Source organism: Bufo bufo, chromosome 5 (genome assembly GCF_905171765.1).
Source record: "Bufo bufo chromosome 5, aBufBuf1.1, whole genome shotgun sequence".
Lineage (NCBI taxonomy): Eukaryota > Metazoa > Chordata > Amphibia > Anura > Bufonidae > Bufo > Bufo bufo.
Genome location: NC_053393.1, coordinates 484698933 through 484719067, shown reverse-complemented (window position 1 = coordinate 484719067; position 20135 = coordinate 484698933). Strand labels below are relative to the sequence as shown.

The window sequence follows — 20135 nt, the reverse complement described above, 5'->3', positions numbered from 1 at the left end:
GCGCCCAAACTCATAGCCCACCCCAACACATCACCATCAGCCCCCCCAGTCTCCATGTCAACATGCGCTGTGCCCGACTGGCCTAGCACGGACCCGATCATTTTATTCATCAGACCAGGGAAAGCATGCTCAGGCATATAGTGCCCTGGGAGAGTTTGTTGGTATCTAGTTGCTATGGAGTTTGGGCGCACATTCTTCACTGGAGAGGACGCCGTAAGCACAGGGAGGAAGTGACCCACAGCCCAAGACCGCTTACCCCGCCAGGCGCCACCCAGTGAGAATCTCGCACCGCTGCAGGACTCTTCCTCCTCACTTAAGAGCGGTGTGCAGAATGGCTGCCCGCTCAATCCGACCAATAACAAAGCTCCTTTCTGTAAGGAGCTTTGTTATTGGTCATTTCAGGCACAGGCAGCATCGTGCGCTGCCTGTGCCGCTCACAGCGCTGATGAAAGGCAGGGAAAGTCTAAGGCGTATTGGTACGCCTTAGACTTTTTTTAAGGAGTAAAATCGCCTGAAGACGCGTTTATGACGCTTGTACAGGCGTTATTGCGACCTCTGCTCTCTGCAACATCTGGACATGGCCAGCGGCCGTTTGACGCCCCTGCACTTCCTGAAGCTCCATTGTTCCACTGAAGGAAAAAGCACCCCAGACCATTATGGCGCCCCCTCCACTGTGGCGTGTAGAAAACTTCTCAGGTGGGATCTGCTTGTCATGCCAGTAACGTTGGAAACCATCAGGACCATCAAGGTTACATTTTTTCTCATCAGAGAATAAAACTTTCTTCCACCTTTGAATGTCCCATGTTTGGTGCTCTCTTGCAAAGTCCAAACGAGCAGTTCTGTGGCGTTCAAGGAAATGAGGTCTTTGAAGACCTTTTTTTGTTTTTGAAGCCCTTCAGTCTCACATGGCGTCTGATGGTTATGGGGCTGCAGTCAGCACCAGTAAGGGCCTTAATTTTGGTCGAGGATCGTCCAGTGTCTTGACAATTGGATCGTCCGGCTCAGTGCTGATGCCATTTTTTTGGGTCTTTCACTTGACTTTTTTGTTCCATAACCCTCAGGATCATTTAAGAAATTCCAAATGTCTTACTGCGTCCCACCTCAGCAGCGATGGCGCGCTGTGAGAGACCCTGCTTATGCAGTTCAACAACCCGACCACGTTTTTGCCTTTGCCATCACAACGTGTGACTACCTGACAGAAAATGACAATGAATCCACATCTTTGCACAGATTTGGCCTTTTAAAGGCATGTGGTCCTAAAATTTTGATCAGCTGAAAAACAGCCTGTTTCAGTTTAATCGTCGTTTTCAATTAATTGAATGCTCAAAAAATGTTCAGAAGCTGTTTCCTGTTTTTGGAACGCACCATGGGCATACTTCCGATCTGTCGCCATCTTGCGCGTGCACATGTGGACGCTCCTGTCCTCACGATGCTGCTTTCTCTATTTGGAACGCATCGTGAAGGTACTTCCGGTTTGCGCCATCTTGTGCACGCGCAGATGGTTTTCTACTACGCCATATTGAGTTATTCAGCGTTACTGTCTATATACAGGGATCACGCATTGGGGAATTTTAAGGTAATTACGCCATAAGTCACCTCCCTTCTCCTTCTCTTTATGTTATGGGCCCCCCCCCCCCTTTCCTTTTTTCTTAATTGTTTTGATACAGCTGTAATCACTTACTGCATATATATATATATATATAAATGGCACTCTTAGGTCTCAGAACATGGACCCCTGAGGAAGCCAGATCTTACTGGCTCTACGCGTGGGGATATTGCCTTACCTGCACATCATGCCTACTTGCCTGCCCTGATATTAGATGAGTATTGGTATTTTTTGTTGCCTTATTTGCATAATGTTGTTACTCTGGCAGTGCCTATAAATTATTTGCGATGGTAGCAGGTTTGTGTGGTGGACAGATCTATAGTCCACACATGGGTTTGTAAATTGTATACAATTGATTTTAGATGTCTATGACTTTGTGTGTCCTTAATAAATTATACAGTTTTTAGAGGTGCGGCTTCCATGTGCGGTGTTTCTTGTTCTTCTGTGCTTTATCTGGTTTATATTAATACCGCGGCCTGCACTCTAATAGATCAGGTGTGCCCTATTGTTATTTCTCTCTATAGTTCTATATACAGTCATATATGCCATACACTATATACACAATCATACATTACATATACAGTCAAATAAATTATTGTTCTATACAGTCATACATGCTATACACTATACATACAGTCCTATATACCATACACTATACATACAGTCCTATATACCATACACTATACATACAGTCCTATATACCATACACTATACATACAGTCCTATATACCATACACTATACATACAGTCCTATATACCATACACTATACATACAGTCCTATATACCATATATAGTTCTATATACAGTCATACACTATGTATACATACACAATATACAGTCCTATATACCATACACTATATACACAGTCCTATATATAGTCCTATATACAGTCATACACTATATACACAGTCCTATATATAGTTCTATATACAGTCATACACTATATACACAGTCATATATACCATACACTATATATACAGTCATATATGCCATACATATAGTTCTATATACAGTCATACACTATGTATACATACACAATATACAGTCCTATATAGCATACACTATATATACAGTCATATATGCCATATATATATATATATATATAGTTCTATATAGTTATACACTAAATACATACATACACAATATACAGTCCTATATACCATACATATAGTTCTATATACAGTCATACACTATGTATACACAATATACAGTCCTATATACCATACACTACTTACACAGTCACATACCGTAGTTCTATTATTATACAGTCATACATTACCACACGTATAGTTGCACACACGGCCTGTACCGTAGTACCCGGCCTCACACACAGTCACACACACACTCCCAGCTCCCCCAGCCGCAGCCTCCATTCATCCTGACAGGAGCGCGGACAGGCGCTGGTCCCATTCATCTCCTCCGGGGGCCGGGCTCCGGTCATGTGACCAGCTGTGGGGGCGTGTCTTGCGGTGGGCGGGCCGGTCGCTGTCCAGGGTGTTGGAGCTGATCAGGCTGTGGACCGCGCGCCCGTCCTGCTGCCCCCATGCCCGCTGTGATCACTAGGCTGATGGATTACTAGTACTCGGCATGATGGGCTCCGTGCACGCCGCTCACCTCCTCCTCCTCCTCCTCTTCCTCCTCTCGGCTTCTTCCCATCTCCTGCCTGCGAGTGCGGACTCCAGATTTGGTGAGTGCCCTGTCCTCTGGACCGGCTGTGGGGGGCGCCCCGGCTGTAGTAAGACCCCCTTCCCTCCTTCTTATCATCCTGGTTGGAGCAGGAGGGTAGGAGGAGCTTCTGGAGGTGGTGGGGGAGGTGCTGACATTGAGGGGTTACAGGTATGGCCACATACACGCTGTATACACAAGTATATACCTGTGCTGGTCCAGTCACATTGTAAGCCTGCATGGCACATGTATCAGTACTGGCACATGTACTGCCGGAGCATGGTTACTGGGCTGTGGGTCCTGTCCCTCGAAATGTCACCCTACAGACTGTGGCGCATACACCGGGGTTAGTCCCATAGCCCTGGCATGTACCCTACATTACTAATGCCACCGTACAATGATCCAGGTGCCACCTCTGAACATGGCTGCAGCCTGTGCCCCTTCCAGTCACTTGGCTGGGGTCACACCTCTAATCATTCGGTATTGTTTTATCATGTGTCAATCACAAAGGTCACCAGGTCATGTTTCGGGGGTTAACCCATTCATATCCCGGACGTGTTGATCCTCAGCGTATCGATGGCGGCGCATGTCCGTCCGTATTTCCGTTAAAATGACTTTGAGTGCTGATGCCCACTTTTAAAGCACCTGGACCTCACTGATCGGAGGGTGAGAAGATGTTATGGTGCGACCGCCCCTTTAAGAGCTATCCACTTGGGTTGCTTTGCGCTTTTCCTTAGCCGTGTATTGGAGTAATGAAGTTGTGTCACGTAAACCTCTGACTAAGTTCTGCAGAAATGAGATGTAGGATAAGATCCTTCATGAGAAACTCTTGCTGGAAAAAATACAGTCATACCTCTGTGCATGTTTCTTGAATGTGGTTGACGGTTGTGCTTGAAAAGAGGTTCTGCAGCAGCTCCGCACTATTGTATAAGAGCCTGTGTGATTTTACCTAGTGCTCATGGCTGGTGGTGACTCTTCTTGGCTTCTTCAGGAATAATTCCTCGGACTGTGCAGTCTCGGGGCTCCTCGGCATTGCCACGTATCCGGCTTATTTCCGTGCTAATCATATCCCATAAAGAGGTTTTAAGGCCATGTTTATGTTTTAAGGCGGCCGGTCAGAATTAAGAAGGGATTACTTGCTTGTGATATGATTATTTGACTATGTGGCCAGAAGCTTTCTGTGATCTCCTAGGCTTTCCAATTAATGTTCTAGAACGTCAGTAACAGAAGTATAACTGTAGGGGTTAATGGGATGTGTGATCACGTACTGGTCACCGATGTCTTCAGAGATCCCATCCCTCATGTCTCTCTATTACACTGGGTAACACTGACACATGTAAGGTTATGCACATGGGAAGGAATAATGCAAGTCACCCGTACATACTAAATGGTAAAACACTCGGTAACACTGTCATGGAAAAGGAATTAAGACTTTTAGTGAACAGTAAACTAAGCTGTAGAAACCAGTGTCAGGCAGCTGCTGCCAAGGCCAATGAGATATGGGTTGCATCAGAAGGGGCATAGATGCCCGTGATGAGAACATAGTCCTACCACTTTACAAATCGCTAGTCAGACCACACATGGAGTACTGTGTACAGTTCTGGGCTCCTGTAAACAAGGCAGACATAGCAGAGCTGGAGAGGGTCCAGAGGAGGGCAACTAAAGTAATAACTGGAATGGGGCAACTACAGTACCCTGAAAGATTATCAAAATTAGGGTTATTCCGTTTAGAACAAAGACGACTGAGGGGAGATGTAATTACTATGTATAAATATATCAGGGGTCAGTACAGAGATCTCTGCCATCATCTATTTATCCCCAGGACTGTGACGAGGGGACATCCTCTGCGTCTGGAGGAAAGAAGGTTTGTACACAAACATAGAAGAGGATTCTTTACGGTAAGAGCAGTGAGACTATGGAACTCTCTGCCTAGGGAGGTGGTGATGGTGAGTACAATAAAAGAGTTCAAGAGGGGCCTGGATGCAGGGTTGTAACTACCATAGCGGCAGACCGTGCGACTGCTATGGGGCCCAGGGCAAGAGGGGGCCCAGTCTTAGTTGGGATTATCTCCTCTTCTACTGGAGGTGAAAACTTGGTCAGGACTCTACCCTCTAAAGAAACAATTTTTAGCAAATGAAGCAGTGGAATAATGGCCCAATGGTCATTGAAAAGGGTTTAAGCAGAAACCCCTCTGTCCTGTGTGGGGGGCCTGGTTTGATCCTTGCTATGGGGCCCTTACTTCTCTATGTACACCACTGCCTGGATGTGTTTCTAGAGCGTAATAATATTACAGGCTATAGCTACTAGAGAGGGGTCGTTGATCCAGGGAGTTATTCTGATTGCCTGATTGGAGTCGGGAAGGAATTTTTTATTACCCTAAAATGAGGAAAATTGGCTTCTACCTCACAGTTGTTTTTTTTTTGCCTTCCTCTGGATCCACTTGCAGGATAACAGGCCGAACTGGACGGACAAATGTCTTTTATCAGACTTACAAACTATGGGGGGGGGATTCCACCTTTCATTTTCCAAAGGAGCTGTCCAAAATGAAAGGCCTTGAATTGGCCAGAACTACTCGCATGAGAAGTCACGGCCAATCCAATGGCAGCAGGAACTGTCTGGGGCTACCACAGTACGTGTCAGGTCCTCTAAGAAGAGGTGCAGCCATCTTGGGTGGCAGAAGAGGAGCCTGGGAATTGGTGGGTTTGTAGATGAAAAGGAGAACATCTATTGGAATTTATAACATATCAGACATACCAACCTGCAAAAACTCATTTCAGGGAGGTTTTCTTTTTTTTTCTTTCACAAACTTTTTATTACATTTTCCAGACATATGCAGTATCTGCACACTGTGCTCTATGGTGTGGAGGACTGGGCTCATTACCCTGCCTCAAATTATCATATTTATGTATATGATTAAAGGGATTCTGTCACCACCTATAAGCCCTGTGAGCTAAACATCTGCTCATGTCCAGGGCAGCATTCTGATTTCTAAGGTGGCCTTATAAAAACTATTTGTGGCTTTATTCTGCGGAAAAACTGGTTTTACTAACCTGTCAATCATTGAATTAAGGTGCCCAAGCAGGGGAGGTCTGTGGATGCATGGTGCCCAGCCGCACGCATCGCCGTTCGTGCCCAGCGCCGCCTTCTACTCCTCAGTGCCGCCTCTACCTCCCTCCCCCTTTGAGATCCCGCGCGTGCCCACAGGCTCAGCCTGATGCGCCGTTGCGGACTGCTGGCATCGGCTTCTTCTTGCACTGTGCGCACGCGCCGAGAAGGCGACACTGCTACAGGTTGCCGGAAAGGTTTACTGCGAGTAAACTAGAGATGGGAAGTTCGGATCTTTCACATGAATCGGTTCATTTGAATCAGTTCATTCAAATGAACCGATTCATGAATCGAATCTTCGGTTCATTTGCTGAGCTGACAAGAAGCAAGTGAACCGAAGCTTAGGTTGCGCAATGCGCATGCGCGGATGCTTGGATTCACTTGCTGACTCGCTGAGTCGGCTCTTGGTCTGAGTCAGGAAGTTTATTCTTTAAAACCCTGTGTGTAATTATCTACCCCACTGTAGGAAAAAATCAAGCATCCAGGGGGGTGAATTTAACACTGGGGTAAATAATATAATTAAAATGGAGGGTTAAATGTGTAAATGTATTAAAAAAAAATACATCTCTCTCAATAGTTCTATAGCTACTGAATGAGACAGAAGAAGGGATGCCTTTAACATATATATCTCCTTGAGAAGCCAATTTTACCCTAAAGGGTTAATTCAACTTGTAATGTAAACTCTGTGTCCTGTCACTTCTCTTATCTCTCTGCTCTGCTATCAGTGAACCTTTCCAGGATATATTGTCTCACATGCTGGTGTCAGGGAGCCGCTATCTAATAGCGGGAGACTCCCTGAACCTCCGGGAGACTTGAGATCCCTGACATATATTGGAATTTATATTCTCCTTTGATTACCTGATTATAATAGTCTTCTGCCTGACACTGTAACAAATCAAACTGTAATGTACTTTCTACAAGGTTCACCATCACTGGGCTAGGGGAAAGCAGATGAGGAGAACCCTCAACATCTTTGCATTTCTCAAACCCGGATTATACTCCTGCTGGTAGGTTGTATCGTATAGTAATGGTGTTATATTGGGTGGTCTATTTGGTTATATGATTAGTATCTATGTGACATGGAGTACTCAACGTGTCCCTGATGACATCACATTACATGACTGTGTCCGACCACCTTGCCCTGTCAGTGAGGTCTGTTATCTGCTCAAACCTGACATAGGCCCGTGTCAAGTCTCACATGCGTCTGGTGGAAAATTTTAATTTACCGTATTTAAGTTGTTTTTTTTTTCTTAGATGTTTCAGACATTTTAGAGGAAATGTCCAAATGCCTGACCACCCCACCCATCTAAGTGAACACTGAGAATGCTGTGGGACAAATTTATGAATACATTTTTTAAACCTTGTTATGTTCTCTGCATCGTCTCTATAAGCTTTATGTTATTTTTGTCTATCGCAGCGATGGCTTTTTCCATTTTCAAGTATAACCAGGGAATATGGAAGTAGATGTGAGAAGTTCACTTCATATTGTGGTCTTCTTGGTTTGGTCAGCAGCTGTCACTATGGAAATGTCTGAATTGTGAGATGCTTTGTCTGTCTCCGGCTAATTAAATGAAGCAGAAAACCCCGAGCAGGTGGGGAGAGGGAGGAAGGTAATAGCACATTATGTAAACTCATTACAAGTCGTGATGTTTTTTTTTTTCCTCTCGGCAATACTTGTCTTTTATGACTTGCAGATGCATTTAGATTTTTTTTTTCTCTTATGGAAGACAAATCCAGGACACTTTGGGATTACGCCATAAATAACAGGACTCTTACAGTAATGTTGTACGTACCACAGGGTTGCCCACGACCATTAGTTCCTGGATGGCCCGTAAAAAAAATAGGCCACTTTTTACCAGTGTCCGTGAACAGAAGCTTTCATCACAGGTCATAGTCAATGTCTTTATATCACTGTACTATAGATGTGTATTACTTATTATCTCTGTGGTTTATTAAAGGGGTTGTACCAGTAATGGCCTATCCACACTATCTGATCGCTAGGGATCCGACACCCAGCACCCCCACCCCCACCCGGCCACAGCTCCGTCCATTGTGCACTAGATGGAGAAGGTCATTTCAATGGAAGCAGCACCTCAATAACCAGCTCCATCTACTGCACAATGGACGGAGCTGTGGCCGGGTGCCAAAGCTGCTGCAGAACAGCTGATGGATGGGGGTGAGAGGTGTCGGACCCCCGCTGATCAGATAGTAATGGCCTAGCCTGAGGGTTGGAAAACCTCTTTAAGGTTTTCCATTGTGTCCGTGAAAAATGTTGACTTACTTTCGTGATTTTTTCGATAAGTTGTCCAGAAAAATAAAAAAGCAGCCCTGGTGTAAGATATATATTTATTAAGTCTGACTAGGACAACACCTCTCAATATGGCATATGAACATCATAAAGGATAGGGTCTCTTTCTATGAGCCAACATCGGTAATGTATGGCCGGCACAACTTTTGCCCACAATGCCAGCTGATGAGCTTCTTGAAGACAGACCTATGGCGATCAACTTATTGCAGGATCACATTCTTTGTAAAAAAAAAAAGAAAAGAAAAAAGGGGCATGTTGTGATGAGACCAAGCCTTTAAAGTATCGGTACAAACTTTGTCAGCATTAGCATAACTTTAAAGGGGTGTCCTTTTTTTCAGACCCCCAAGTGTGGCTGAACTTCAGTGTTTATCATACCTACCTCCTGTGAGGCCGATTCCAGGCGCTGACATGTGTATCCACGGAATGCGTTCGCTGAGCAATAAGCTTGCGCATGCGCCGTGGATACACATGTCAGCGCCTGGAATCGGCCTCACAGGACGCACTGCACATGCGCCAGCTGGCAATGAGGAGTGAATAAATTAGCAGTGGGGCGGTGCTGGGCTCCAGGAGAAGGGGCGCGGCTGGGCACCAACGGCCGGAGGGACAGCCCCTTGGGCTCCTTACTCAGGTAATTACCATATTAATAAAAGCGATTTTCTAGACAAAGGACAACACTTAGGGCAGTAATACTAGTATATTTTAATACAAAATGAGCAGACTGATGTGATGATGTTAAAAGCTCTGTCACTAAAATCCAGGTGACAGAATCCCTTTAAATTGTTTCCCACAAGCAACATTCCTCATCTGTTCATAAGATAAGTGCCAAATCTTAGATAGCTGGGGCACAAGGACACATAAGGAGATACTAGAATTATGAATAGTGCTTGGTGGATGGGGAAAGGGGCTGTTCCACCGATTTTGGCGCAGAGGCCTAGGCGGTACAAGTTATGACTGGCAGCAATGAAATCCCCGCCAGGTACTAGGACAGTTGTCCTCAGTTACTTTTAATTCTGACTCTAACTTCAAATTAAAATGTGATGTTTTTAATATTGTATAATTAACTTTTATATTTACTTTTATTAAAATTTAGGCAAGTTTAGATATTATAATCATGTATGTGGAGTCAGAGACAGTTTTGGGTGGTTGGAGCCAGAATGTAGTAAAATACAGGAGCTGGAGGTTTGGCTTCCTGGTTCTCACCAGTAGCGGTGACGAGTTGTATGTGGCACTGTATACAGCTCCATGGAGTCATGGACACAGCCAAGAGGTAGTTAGAAGACGATTCTTTTATTTCTTCTTAAATAAGGCTTTGCAAGGTATATAATAAGTCATACTCACCTTACCGATTCTCTGTCAGGTCTGTTTCAAAGTGTCACGTTCCCCACTGCCCTCTTCACGTGCAGGTAATGAACGCTCAATGGTCATTTCCTGTGTGTCAAGAAGGACCAGGTGTAGAGACAGTTTAAGGACCATGAAGCGTCAGAACAATGGTGACAAGGGATCAGCAAGGTGAATATGACTTTTATTTTTATTTTACACCATCAAAAAGGTCTGGACAACCCCTTAAACCCCGGTCTCCCATTCTGTCAAGTCCAAGCAGCTGTTTGACATGGTCCTTGTAATACAGAGAAGTGCCTACAATCCTGAACCGGAGAGAACAAAAGGAATTTGGAAGGATTTGGAATCCTCGACAAACAAATTTGTGGCTCGAAAGGCTTGAAGAAATCTTGTTTGAAGAGGTTCTCAGCGAATAGATGCTGAGCTTCAGTGTGCTGGAAACGACCCAGTCTACAAAGTCTTCTGAATCTGTCCGCACATTGCTCGTTTTCAGCATCACGGCAGCCTGATCATTGCAGGTACCGAGTCCGGGACTCCCCACCCTTCTGGTACTGATGACCTATGCTGAGGATAGGTTATCAATGTCTGTAGCCCTGAGAACCCCATGGAGATGCTATAGAGGCAAGATAAGTAAAGAAATTGGCCAGTGACACCCTGTCCCCTCAGTGTCCGCTCTGCCGTCAGAAAAACAGCTGAAGTAATATCTCAGTCATGAGCATCATAGATCTCAGCACAACTAAGTGCAGCTACAAATCTCTTGGTCTATAATATATATAGAAGGCACTGTTCGAGAATTTGTTGCCATGCGGTCTTTAACAAGGGCGCTATAATACTTGTTGAGACTGCTGACCAAAAATATTAAAGCACATCTGTCAGCAGTTTTGCACCTATGACACTGGCTGACCTGTTCCATGTGCACTTGGCAGCTGGAGACATCTGTGTTGGTCCCATGTTCATATATGCCTGCATTGCTGAGAAAAATGATGTTTTAATATATGCAAAGGAGCCTCTAGGAGCAATGGGGGCGTTACCATTACACCTAGAGGCTCAGCTCTCTCTGCAACTGCTGCGCCCTCTCCAGTTTGGTTGACAAGGCCAGGCAGTGAAAACGTCATCACCCCTGCCGGCACTGTCAATCAAAGTGGAGAGGGCACAGGAGTTGTAGAGAGAGCAGAGTCTCTAGGTGTAATGACAACGGCCCCGTTGCTCCTTGAGGCTCATTTACATATATCAAAACTTCAATTTTCTCTGCAAAGCGGGCAGATATGAACATGAGACCAACACAGATGTCTTCAGCTGCCAAGTGTACATGTAACAGTTCAGCCAGTGTCATAGGTACAGATCTGCTGACAGATGCCCTTTAAGAGGTGGCAACCGTTGTGCAAGATACGGAATGCATGAAACAATGCAAGGTTTTGTTTGACGCCAAATAACTTTTGTGACAATGTAAATAGCGGAGACAAATATCTGTGTCCTCACATAATAAAACGAGGCTCAAAAGGCATCTTCCTAGCAGGTTTCCTCGATGTCCACACAGGGACGTGTCAAAACTATTAGGTCGGAGTAAGGGTCCATTCACACATCCGTAGAATGTGTCCGCACACGTTCCGCAATTATCCGAAACGGGTGCGGAGCCATTCATTCTCTATGGGGCAGGAATGGATGCGGACAGCACACAGTGCAATTGCAGACAAGAATAGGCAGTTCTATGGGGGTGCCGGCCGGGTGTGTTGCGGATCCGCAATACACTACGACGGTGTGAATGGGCCCTAATGCAGGGGATCATCTTTCCTCTGTTTCTGAGGCGATCCTGATACTTTCTGTAGTTTCCTTTAGCGGTGTTTTTATTCTGTAATGATTGATTCATCCAGAGATTTTATAATATACAGATTATTTCGGGCGAGCCGAATGCTTTCTCAGCATTAGAAAATGTTCTCTAATATGGAAATGGAGTCTAAATATAGCAGAATTGATAAGCAGCTTGAGCAACAAAAGGTGGCCTTATCTCTTCTCCCAGGAGTCTGTCATGGAAAGGGAGCAGGCAAATATGTGGCAGACGGACGGATAAGGTTTCTGCTTGCTGTTAAGGGCATGGAAAATATGGCTGTTATTGATTTGTATGAACTGTTGGTCAGCACAGACGTGAGAGCCGACCTGCAAAGCAACATGGTCCAGGGGGTAAAAATCACTGCTTAAAGGGGATATCCACGACTAATGTAAAACATGAACAACAGACATCATAAGGCACATGACCAGGGGTCTAGCTATAGTGGAAGCAGGGGAAGCTGTTGCTATAGGGCCCATCCGGGGCCCCCTCAATAGTATTATACAATAATGTTATATACAGCGACATGATATACAGTATATACGTGTAGGAAACGGACGGAGCGGCTGCCTGGCCTGGTCTGAGAGAGCCATCTTGACTAGCCGCAGGAGTGAGGGTTGCACCGGAACAGGTGGTTGCTGGGGCAGGGGGGGGGAACCTGTTCAAAAATTTGCTGTGGGGCCCAGTCAGTCAGACAGAACCAGCCCTGTACCTCACATGGATCCAGAGATCTCCCCATTCATTGCTCCAATTGCTCTGCTAGATTTTCTTCAGGCTGGCAGCTCAGGGGGGAGTTCCTTTCAGCTATAGCTCTCTCTCCCTATCACAGGTCAGGGGGTGTGTCCTTTCAGCTATAGCTCTCTCTCCCTATCACAGGTCAGGGAGTGTGTCCTTTCAGCTATAGCTCCCTCTCCCTATCACAACTCAGGGGGCGTGTCCTTTCTGCTATAGCTCTCTCTCCCTATCACAGCTCAGGGGGAGTTCCTTTCTGCTATAGCTCTCTCTCTATCACAGCTCAGGGAGTGTGTCCTTTCTGCTGTAGTACTCTCCCTGTAACGGTCACAGCTTCTAACAAAAGATAAGGCTAGTTTCACATTTGCCGCACAGCTCTCCAGCAGGCTGTTTCGGCAGAGAACAGCCTACCAGAGTTCTCCAGATCCGGCATTGCCCATCAGCTCCATTGACTATAACTTGGTCTGGCAGAGATCCGGCCACTACCTGACAAATATGCCGGCATTCGGTTGGACAAAAACCGTTGCACACAATGTTTTTTGTCCAGCCGATTCCCGACATTCTGTGCCAGAACAACCTGCTGGAGAGCTGGCCAAATATGAGTAAAATAGAAGTTGGAGAAGTGGCCACAGTTCGGTAATTACTGTATGTTTCTTTTAGGATATTGCCATTTTTCTATCAAGTTGTGGCAGCCATGTTTGGTTGGTTTGGTGACTACAGGAAGTGCAGACATACTGGTTGTCAATTTCTAATTAACTTCTTGGAAACTGATGCCATCTGTCATCTTGACAGCAGGTTCTATCAGTGAGTTATTGAGGTGCTAATGTAAACTATAACTTCTTTAGGTTCTGGGTGCTAAGACGCCCATCAAGCTCTAAAAGGAAGGGTCAGAAACACTCAGCTCAGCTCTGAGCACCTTCGGCTTTGGTTGGCGTTGCTAAGCAGCGATACTTTCCATGGATCGGTACATCCTTCGCTGGGCTGAGCGCTTCTACACCATTTAGGTGATCAGTAGGGTTCTCAGCACCCAGATCCTCAAAACTTCTAACATCTTACTATGACATGTCAAAAGTTTGATGTAATGATAGGTACCCTTTAAACGCGATAACCCATATGACTGAAACTTTTGCCTGTCCTCCATCTATAAGTTTCATTGTAATCGTGATCTTTATTATCATGGGACCCTGTGTGGTCTAATACAGTATCAGATTGGGGTTCCTTAGGCCCACCAGAGAAAATGTTCTGAAGGCCCACCATCAATCTGTACAGAACATATGCTTACTCACTTTCAACTTCATTGCATAAAAAATAGGCACTAGTGGTAAATGATTGGCTGTAGAGTCAGCTCCAACTGGAAGAGATTTCTGTTGGACATTAGCTTTCTGTCGTATTAGGGATATACATTATTGTGTCAGAGACTAGACCCCTGGATGATCCCTTTATACTCTGGTGGGCCAGTCCGACACTGGTCTAATAGGTTATTTGTGAATAAGATCTTAAAAAATAGATCCTAGTACCGTTTTAATGGCTCCAAAGTCAGCTTCAGATCTGGTTGTCTTCTGCTGGACCTTCATGGCTCTGTTGTATTAAGCGTCCATTATCTGGCAGAGCCTGGGTCTCCTTGAGGATCCCCTGGTGAATCAATCCGACCTTGTGGTGAAAGACTCCTGAAAAAAACCAAACCATAACATACATTTTTTTTGTGGTGCAGTAGGTACGGTAACATATGGGAAAATGGAACAGTTGGTTGTAGTTGCATTTTTTCCTACACGTTTACATTGCCTAGTGGAAAAAAATTCTTGGAAAGCCATAAAATGCAAGTCTGTAAAACAGCACAGTGCACGCCAGCTGTGTGTAAATGGCAGTTTGCAATCTACAATAGGTATAGCACCAAATGTAAACCTGAGCTCTGGGAAACTCATTTGTCACTGATGTGCTTAGACACAGCAGAAGCTGGCCATAGACAGCAGATGCTGGCAATCTGACAACAGGATCTTGGTGCTCTGCTTTATGCATGTGAGTGGACTTTGGCCCGGTAAACCTTCGAGTTGTACCGTGCTGATATGCAGGGTCCATTGACTTACTTCTATCTCTGATTCCATACAGAGCCGTACCGTGTGTTTAATTACGGAGCTATTACCTTATGGAAACATTGCATCCGGAGGAGAATATCTCCATAATACAGTGTCATACAGAGGCACTATAAAGGGCTTCTATGTCAGTTTCCAGGTGTAGAAATGTTGCACCAAGATTTGAAACTCCCCCCCCCCCCTTCCGACACTCTTGCCCCTTTTGTAGAGAGGGGGCGAGCACCAGAAACAGTATTTGCACCAAAAAACTGGAGCACTTTGCGCCTGTAATCTCATCCAGCTCCCGGCTGGAGTAGATTTCAGTTCTGGCACACAGTCAGCTTGAAGTGTGCCAAATTTATGAAGAGGCTTGTGTCTCTTAATAATTGTGGCACATCTCATGCCAGCATAGTACAAGTTAGGCTTCGTTCACATCACCGTTCAGCCTTTCCGTAAACGGAGCAGGAAAACTGAAAGGACGGATTCGGCACATAACTGAGCCGAACGGAACCTAAGGACCCCATAGACTATAATGGGGTCCGTTAGGTTTCCGCTCAGAGGAAGATTTTGGGGCAGAGACAAAAGTAGTGCATGCTACTGCCTTTGTTGAATTTCTGTGCCATTTTCTATATAAGATATGTCCTCTTGTTTGCCAAGCCTTTTGCGCTGTCCACACGGATGTCTTGTCCATAAAATGGCCGCTGATGGGAGGGTCATGTGACCAGGCAAATTGTCTTCATGTGATGTCTCCTCTGTTCAAATACACTCCACCTGCCCTCAGGCATCATATAGTACATGACAAAACCTTTCTAACAAAGCTAGAACCAGCCCTGTACCTCACATGGATCTCCAATTGTTCTGCTAGATTTAGTTCAAGCTGGTAGCTTAAGGAGCATGTCCTTTTTTGCTGCAGCTTAGGGGACGTGTCTTTTCTGCTGCAGCTCTCTCCCTATCACATTTCAGGAGGCAATTGAAGGATGAAACTGAGCATGTGCATCCTCTCAGTGAGGAAAATGAGCATGTGTATCCTCTCAGCGATGAAACTGAGCATGTGCATCCTCTCAGAGAGGAAACTGAGCATGTGCATCCTCTCAGCGATGAAACTCAGCATGTGCATCCTCTCAGCGATTAAAATGAGCATGTGCATCCTCTCAGCGAGGAAAATGAGCATGTGCATCCTCTCAGAGAGGAAACTGAGCATGTGCATCCTCTCAGCGAGAAAACTGAGCATGTGCATCCTCTCAGCAAGGAAAATGAGCATGAGCATCCTCTCAGAGAGGAAACTGAGCATGTGCATCCTCTCAGAGAGGAAACTGAGCATGTGCATCCTCTCAGCGAGGAAACTGACCATGTGCATCCTCTCAGCGAGGAAAATGAGCATGGGCATCCTCTCAGCGATGAAACTGAGCATGGGCATCCTCTCAGCGATAAAAATGAGCATGGGCATCCTCTCAGCGATGAAACTGAGCATGTGTATCCTCTCGGCGATGAAACTGAGCATGTGCATCCTCTCAGAGAGGAAACTGAGCATGTTCATCCTCTCAGCGAGGAAAATGAGCATGTGCATCCTCTCAGTGAGGAAACTGAGCATGTGCATCCTCTCAGTGAGGAAACTGAGCATGTGCATCCTCTCAGAGAGGAAACTGACCATGTGCATCCTATCAGCAAGGAAACTGACCATGTGCATCCTCTCAGCGAGGAAAATGAGCATGGGCATCCTCTCAGCGATGAAACTGAGCATGGGCATCCTCTCAGCGATAAAAATGAGCATGGGCATCCTCTCAGCGATGAAACTGAGCATGTGTATCCTCTCAGCGATGAAACTGAGCATGTGCATCCTCTCAGAGAGGAAACTGAGCATGTTCATCCTCTCAGCGAGGAAAATGAGCATGTGCATCCTCTCAGTGAGGAAACTGAGCATGTGCATCCTCTCAGTGAGGAAACTGAGCATGTGCATCCTCTCAGAGAGGAAACTGAGCATGTGCATCCTCTCAGAGAGGAAACTGAGCATGTGCATCCTCTCAGAGAGGAAACTGAGCATGTGCATCCTCTCAGAGAGGAAACTGAGCATGTGCATCCTCTCAGAGAGGAAACTGACCATGTGCATCCTCTCAGCAAGGAAACTGACCATGTGCATCCTCTCAGCGAGGAAACTGACCATGTGCATCCTCTCAGTGAGGAAACTGACCATGGGCATCCTCTCAGCGAGGAAAATGAGCATGGGCATCCTCTCAGCGATGAAACTGACCACGTGCATCCTCTCAGTGATGAAACTGAGCATGTGCATCCTTTCAGTGAGGAAAATGAGCATGGGCATCCTCTCAGCGATGAAACTGCGCATGTGCATCTTCTCAGCGAGGAAAATGAGCATGGGCATCCTCTCAGCAAGGAAACTGACCATGGGCATCCTCTCAGCGAGGAAAATGAGCATGGGCATCCTCTCAGCGATGAAACTGAGCATGGGCATCCTCTCAGTGATGAAACTGACCATGGGCATCCTCTCAGCGATGAAACTGACCATGGGCATCCTCTCAGTGAGGAAACTGACCATGGGCATCCTCTCAGTGAGGAAACTGACCATGGGCATCCTCTCAGTGAGGAAAATTAGCATGTGCATCCTCTCAGCAAGGAAAATGAACATGGGCATCCTCTCAGCGATGAAACTGAGCATGGGCATCCTCTCAGCGATGAAAATGAGCATGGGCATCCTCTCAGCGAGGAAACTGACCATGTGCATCCTCTCAGCGAGGAAACTGAGCATGTGCATCCTCTCAGCGATGAAACTGAGCATGGGCATCCTCTCAGCGATGAAACTGACCATGTGCATCCTCTCAGCGATGAAACTGAGCATGGGCATCCTCTCAGCGATGAAACTGACCATGGGCATCCTCTCAACGATGAAACTGACCATGGGCATCCTCTCAGCGATGAAACTGACCATGGGCATCCTCTCAACGATGAAACTGAGCATGTGCATCCTTTCAGTGAGGTGGGCCGAGAAATCAGGAAAAGAACAAACAGCAGGTGGCGTTATACAGATACATTCATTGAATAACTCAGTGGCTATGCTAAATTTTTAATTACATGCAATTACAACCCCTTTAAGACCTGCATACATGACACTGGTCTTAATAAATCTCCCCTGGAGTTTTTATGGCTGCGCTGCTTGGAGATCAGTATGCCTGTCAGCCTTGCAGAGCTTTGTGCGCGCTCATCTAAACGTATACAGCATTGTTACTTTATGCATTATATTCTGAGGATGATTATTAAACATTTTGCCGAAGATTTCTTCCATAATTTTGTTATAACTGAAGACACTTTTAAGTTCCCTTTTCTTGGTCGCTATTCATTTTCTTATAAATCCCCCTCGTGTGTTGTGCATTGGTTTTGTGCTTATTGTATATTGACTTATTTTACAAAATCAAATAACTCAGAATATATGCTGACAATCTCAATCTAACAATAAAGCAGCTGCGCTATTCCCCAGAATCACTTCAATCTTTAATGACCTCATCAATCAAAGATGGAACAATTGGAGTTAAGAAGCGGGGAGGCGGTGTGATTTGTACTGGAGGACGAGGCTGCATGTCACGAATATTAACTAAATATCCCATCAGTATGAAGACCTACCACAGGGTCCCAGTGATGTGGGGAAGGTGTAGTTTAACAGGCAGGTGATCGAATCTTTCATGCGGCACCAAATATTTTTGTCGCCAGCACTTTGGACTGTGGGGATGTGCTGCCGACATTATGCAAAGTGCATGGGGTACAAACAATCGTAGCAATGATCGTTCATTCCCCATTCAGTTTGTATTGGGCTAGGCATGAACGGAAATTGCACAGCATAAAAAGAACCTATTGTCTCCTTTCCATCCCAAATGTATCCTAAAAGTATTTACATTCAAAAACATTAAAATGGTCTCAAGGGCAACAGATTGACAGTTTTGGGGAGTTTAATGGCTCTTTTACACTGGCTGAGGACAATTACGTGGAATGATTATCACAACATTGTTCCCAATAATTAGCCTGTGCTCTGATCACCTGAAAATGAGCAAAATGCATCCTTCGCACATGAAATTGTTTTTGTCGGCAATACAACACCCTGTGTAGACAGGGGATGTGCGTCTAAATATGTGAAAAGCAAGTGGTGGAAGAATGATCATACTAACGATCATTCATCCCCTTTTGGCCTCTTTCACACGGGCATTGCGAGAAAAGGTGCGGGTGCGTTGCGGGAACACCCGCAATTTTTCCGCGCGAGTGCAAAACATTGTAATGCGTTTTGCACTCGCGTGAGAAAAATCACGCATGTTTGGTACCCAAACCCGAACTTCTTCACAGAAGTTCGGGCTTGGGTTAGGTGTTGTGTAGATTTTATTATTTTCCCTTATAACATGGTTATAAGGGAAAATAATAGCATTCTGAATACAGAATGCTTAGTAGGTGATCAATTGAGGGTTAAAAAAAAATAAAAAAATTAACTCACCTTCTCCTCTTGTTCGCATAGTTCCCGGTCTCTTCTTTACTTCTTTAATGATGAGCTGTGGGCTAAAGGACCTTTGGTGACGTCAGATCACATGCTCCAATCACATGGTACATCACCGTGGTGATGGACCATGTGATTGGAGCATGTGATCTGACGTCACCACAGGTCCTAGCCGATAGTTCATCTTTTGAGAAGTAAAGAAGAGAACTACGCGAACAAGAGGAGAAGGTGAGTAAATTTTTTTATATTTTTTTAACCCTCAATTGATCACCTACTAAGCATTCTTTATTCAGAATGCTATTATTTTCCCTCATAACCATGTTATAAGGGAAAATAATACAGTGAATAATAATACAGTGAATGATACAGTCACCTAGCAACCATGCGTGAAAATCGCACCTCATCCGCACTTGCTTGCGGATGCTTGCGATTTTCACGCAACCCCATTCACTTCTATGGGGCCTGCGTTGCGTGAAAAACGCAGAATATAGAACATGCTGCGATTTTCACGCAACGCACAAGTGATGCGTGAAAATCACCGCTCATGTGAACAGCCCCATAGAAATGAATGGGTCGGTATTCAGTGCGGGTGCAATGCGTTCACCTCACGCATTGCACCCGCGCGGAAAACTCGCTCGTGTGAAAGGGGCCTTTCACTTTGCACAAGGCTGCAAGAAAGACCCTTTAAAGAGCTGAACCCAGAAACAACCCGGTCTACACTCATTCACCATGAATGAGTGGAACATCTGAGCTTTGTAAACAAACAGCCTTTGCGCCATCGCGCAGGGCAAGGGGGAGCATCTGAGCCTTTTTTTGGTGAATGAGTGCCGATCCGGTTGTGTCCGAGTTCACCTCTAAACCTGGACAACCCATTTAAATAAGCACTGATTGACTTCTATATTGTTGATTGGCACTCGTTTGGTCCCCAGTATTGGCCCATGTAAGGCCTTTTTTGTTCCACGTTTAACATATACACATGACATAAAGTATACTTTAAACG

At 45.4% G+C, this 20135-nt stretch overlaps 1 protein-coding gene across 1 annotated transcript in view; it reads left to right on the top strand.

Moving 5' to 3' along the window:
• The first annotated feature begins 3057 nt into the window (after positions 1-3057).
• Positions 3058-20135, top strand: part of PTPRN2 (protein tyrosine phosphatase receptor type N2) — a 1243324-nt gene continuing 1226246 nt past the window's right edge. The window contains exon 1 of the mRNA XM_040434195.1: positions 3058-3294. Within this exon, the coding sequence (XP_040290129.1) occupies positions 3195-3294 (100 nt within the window). The 5' untranslated portion in view covers positions 3058-3194. The remainder of the gene's footprint in view (positions 3295-20135) is intronic.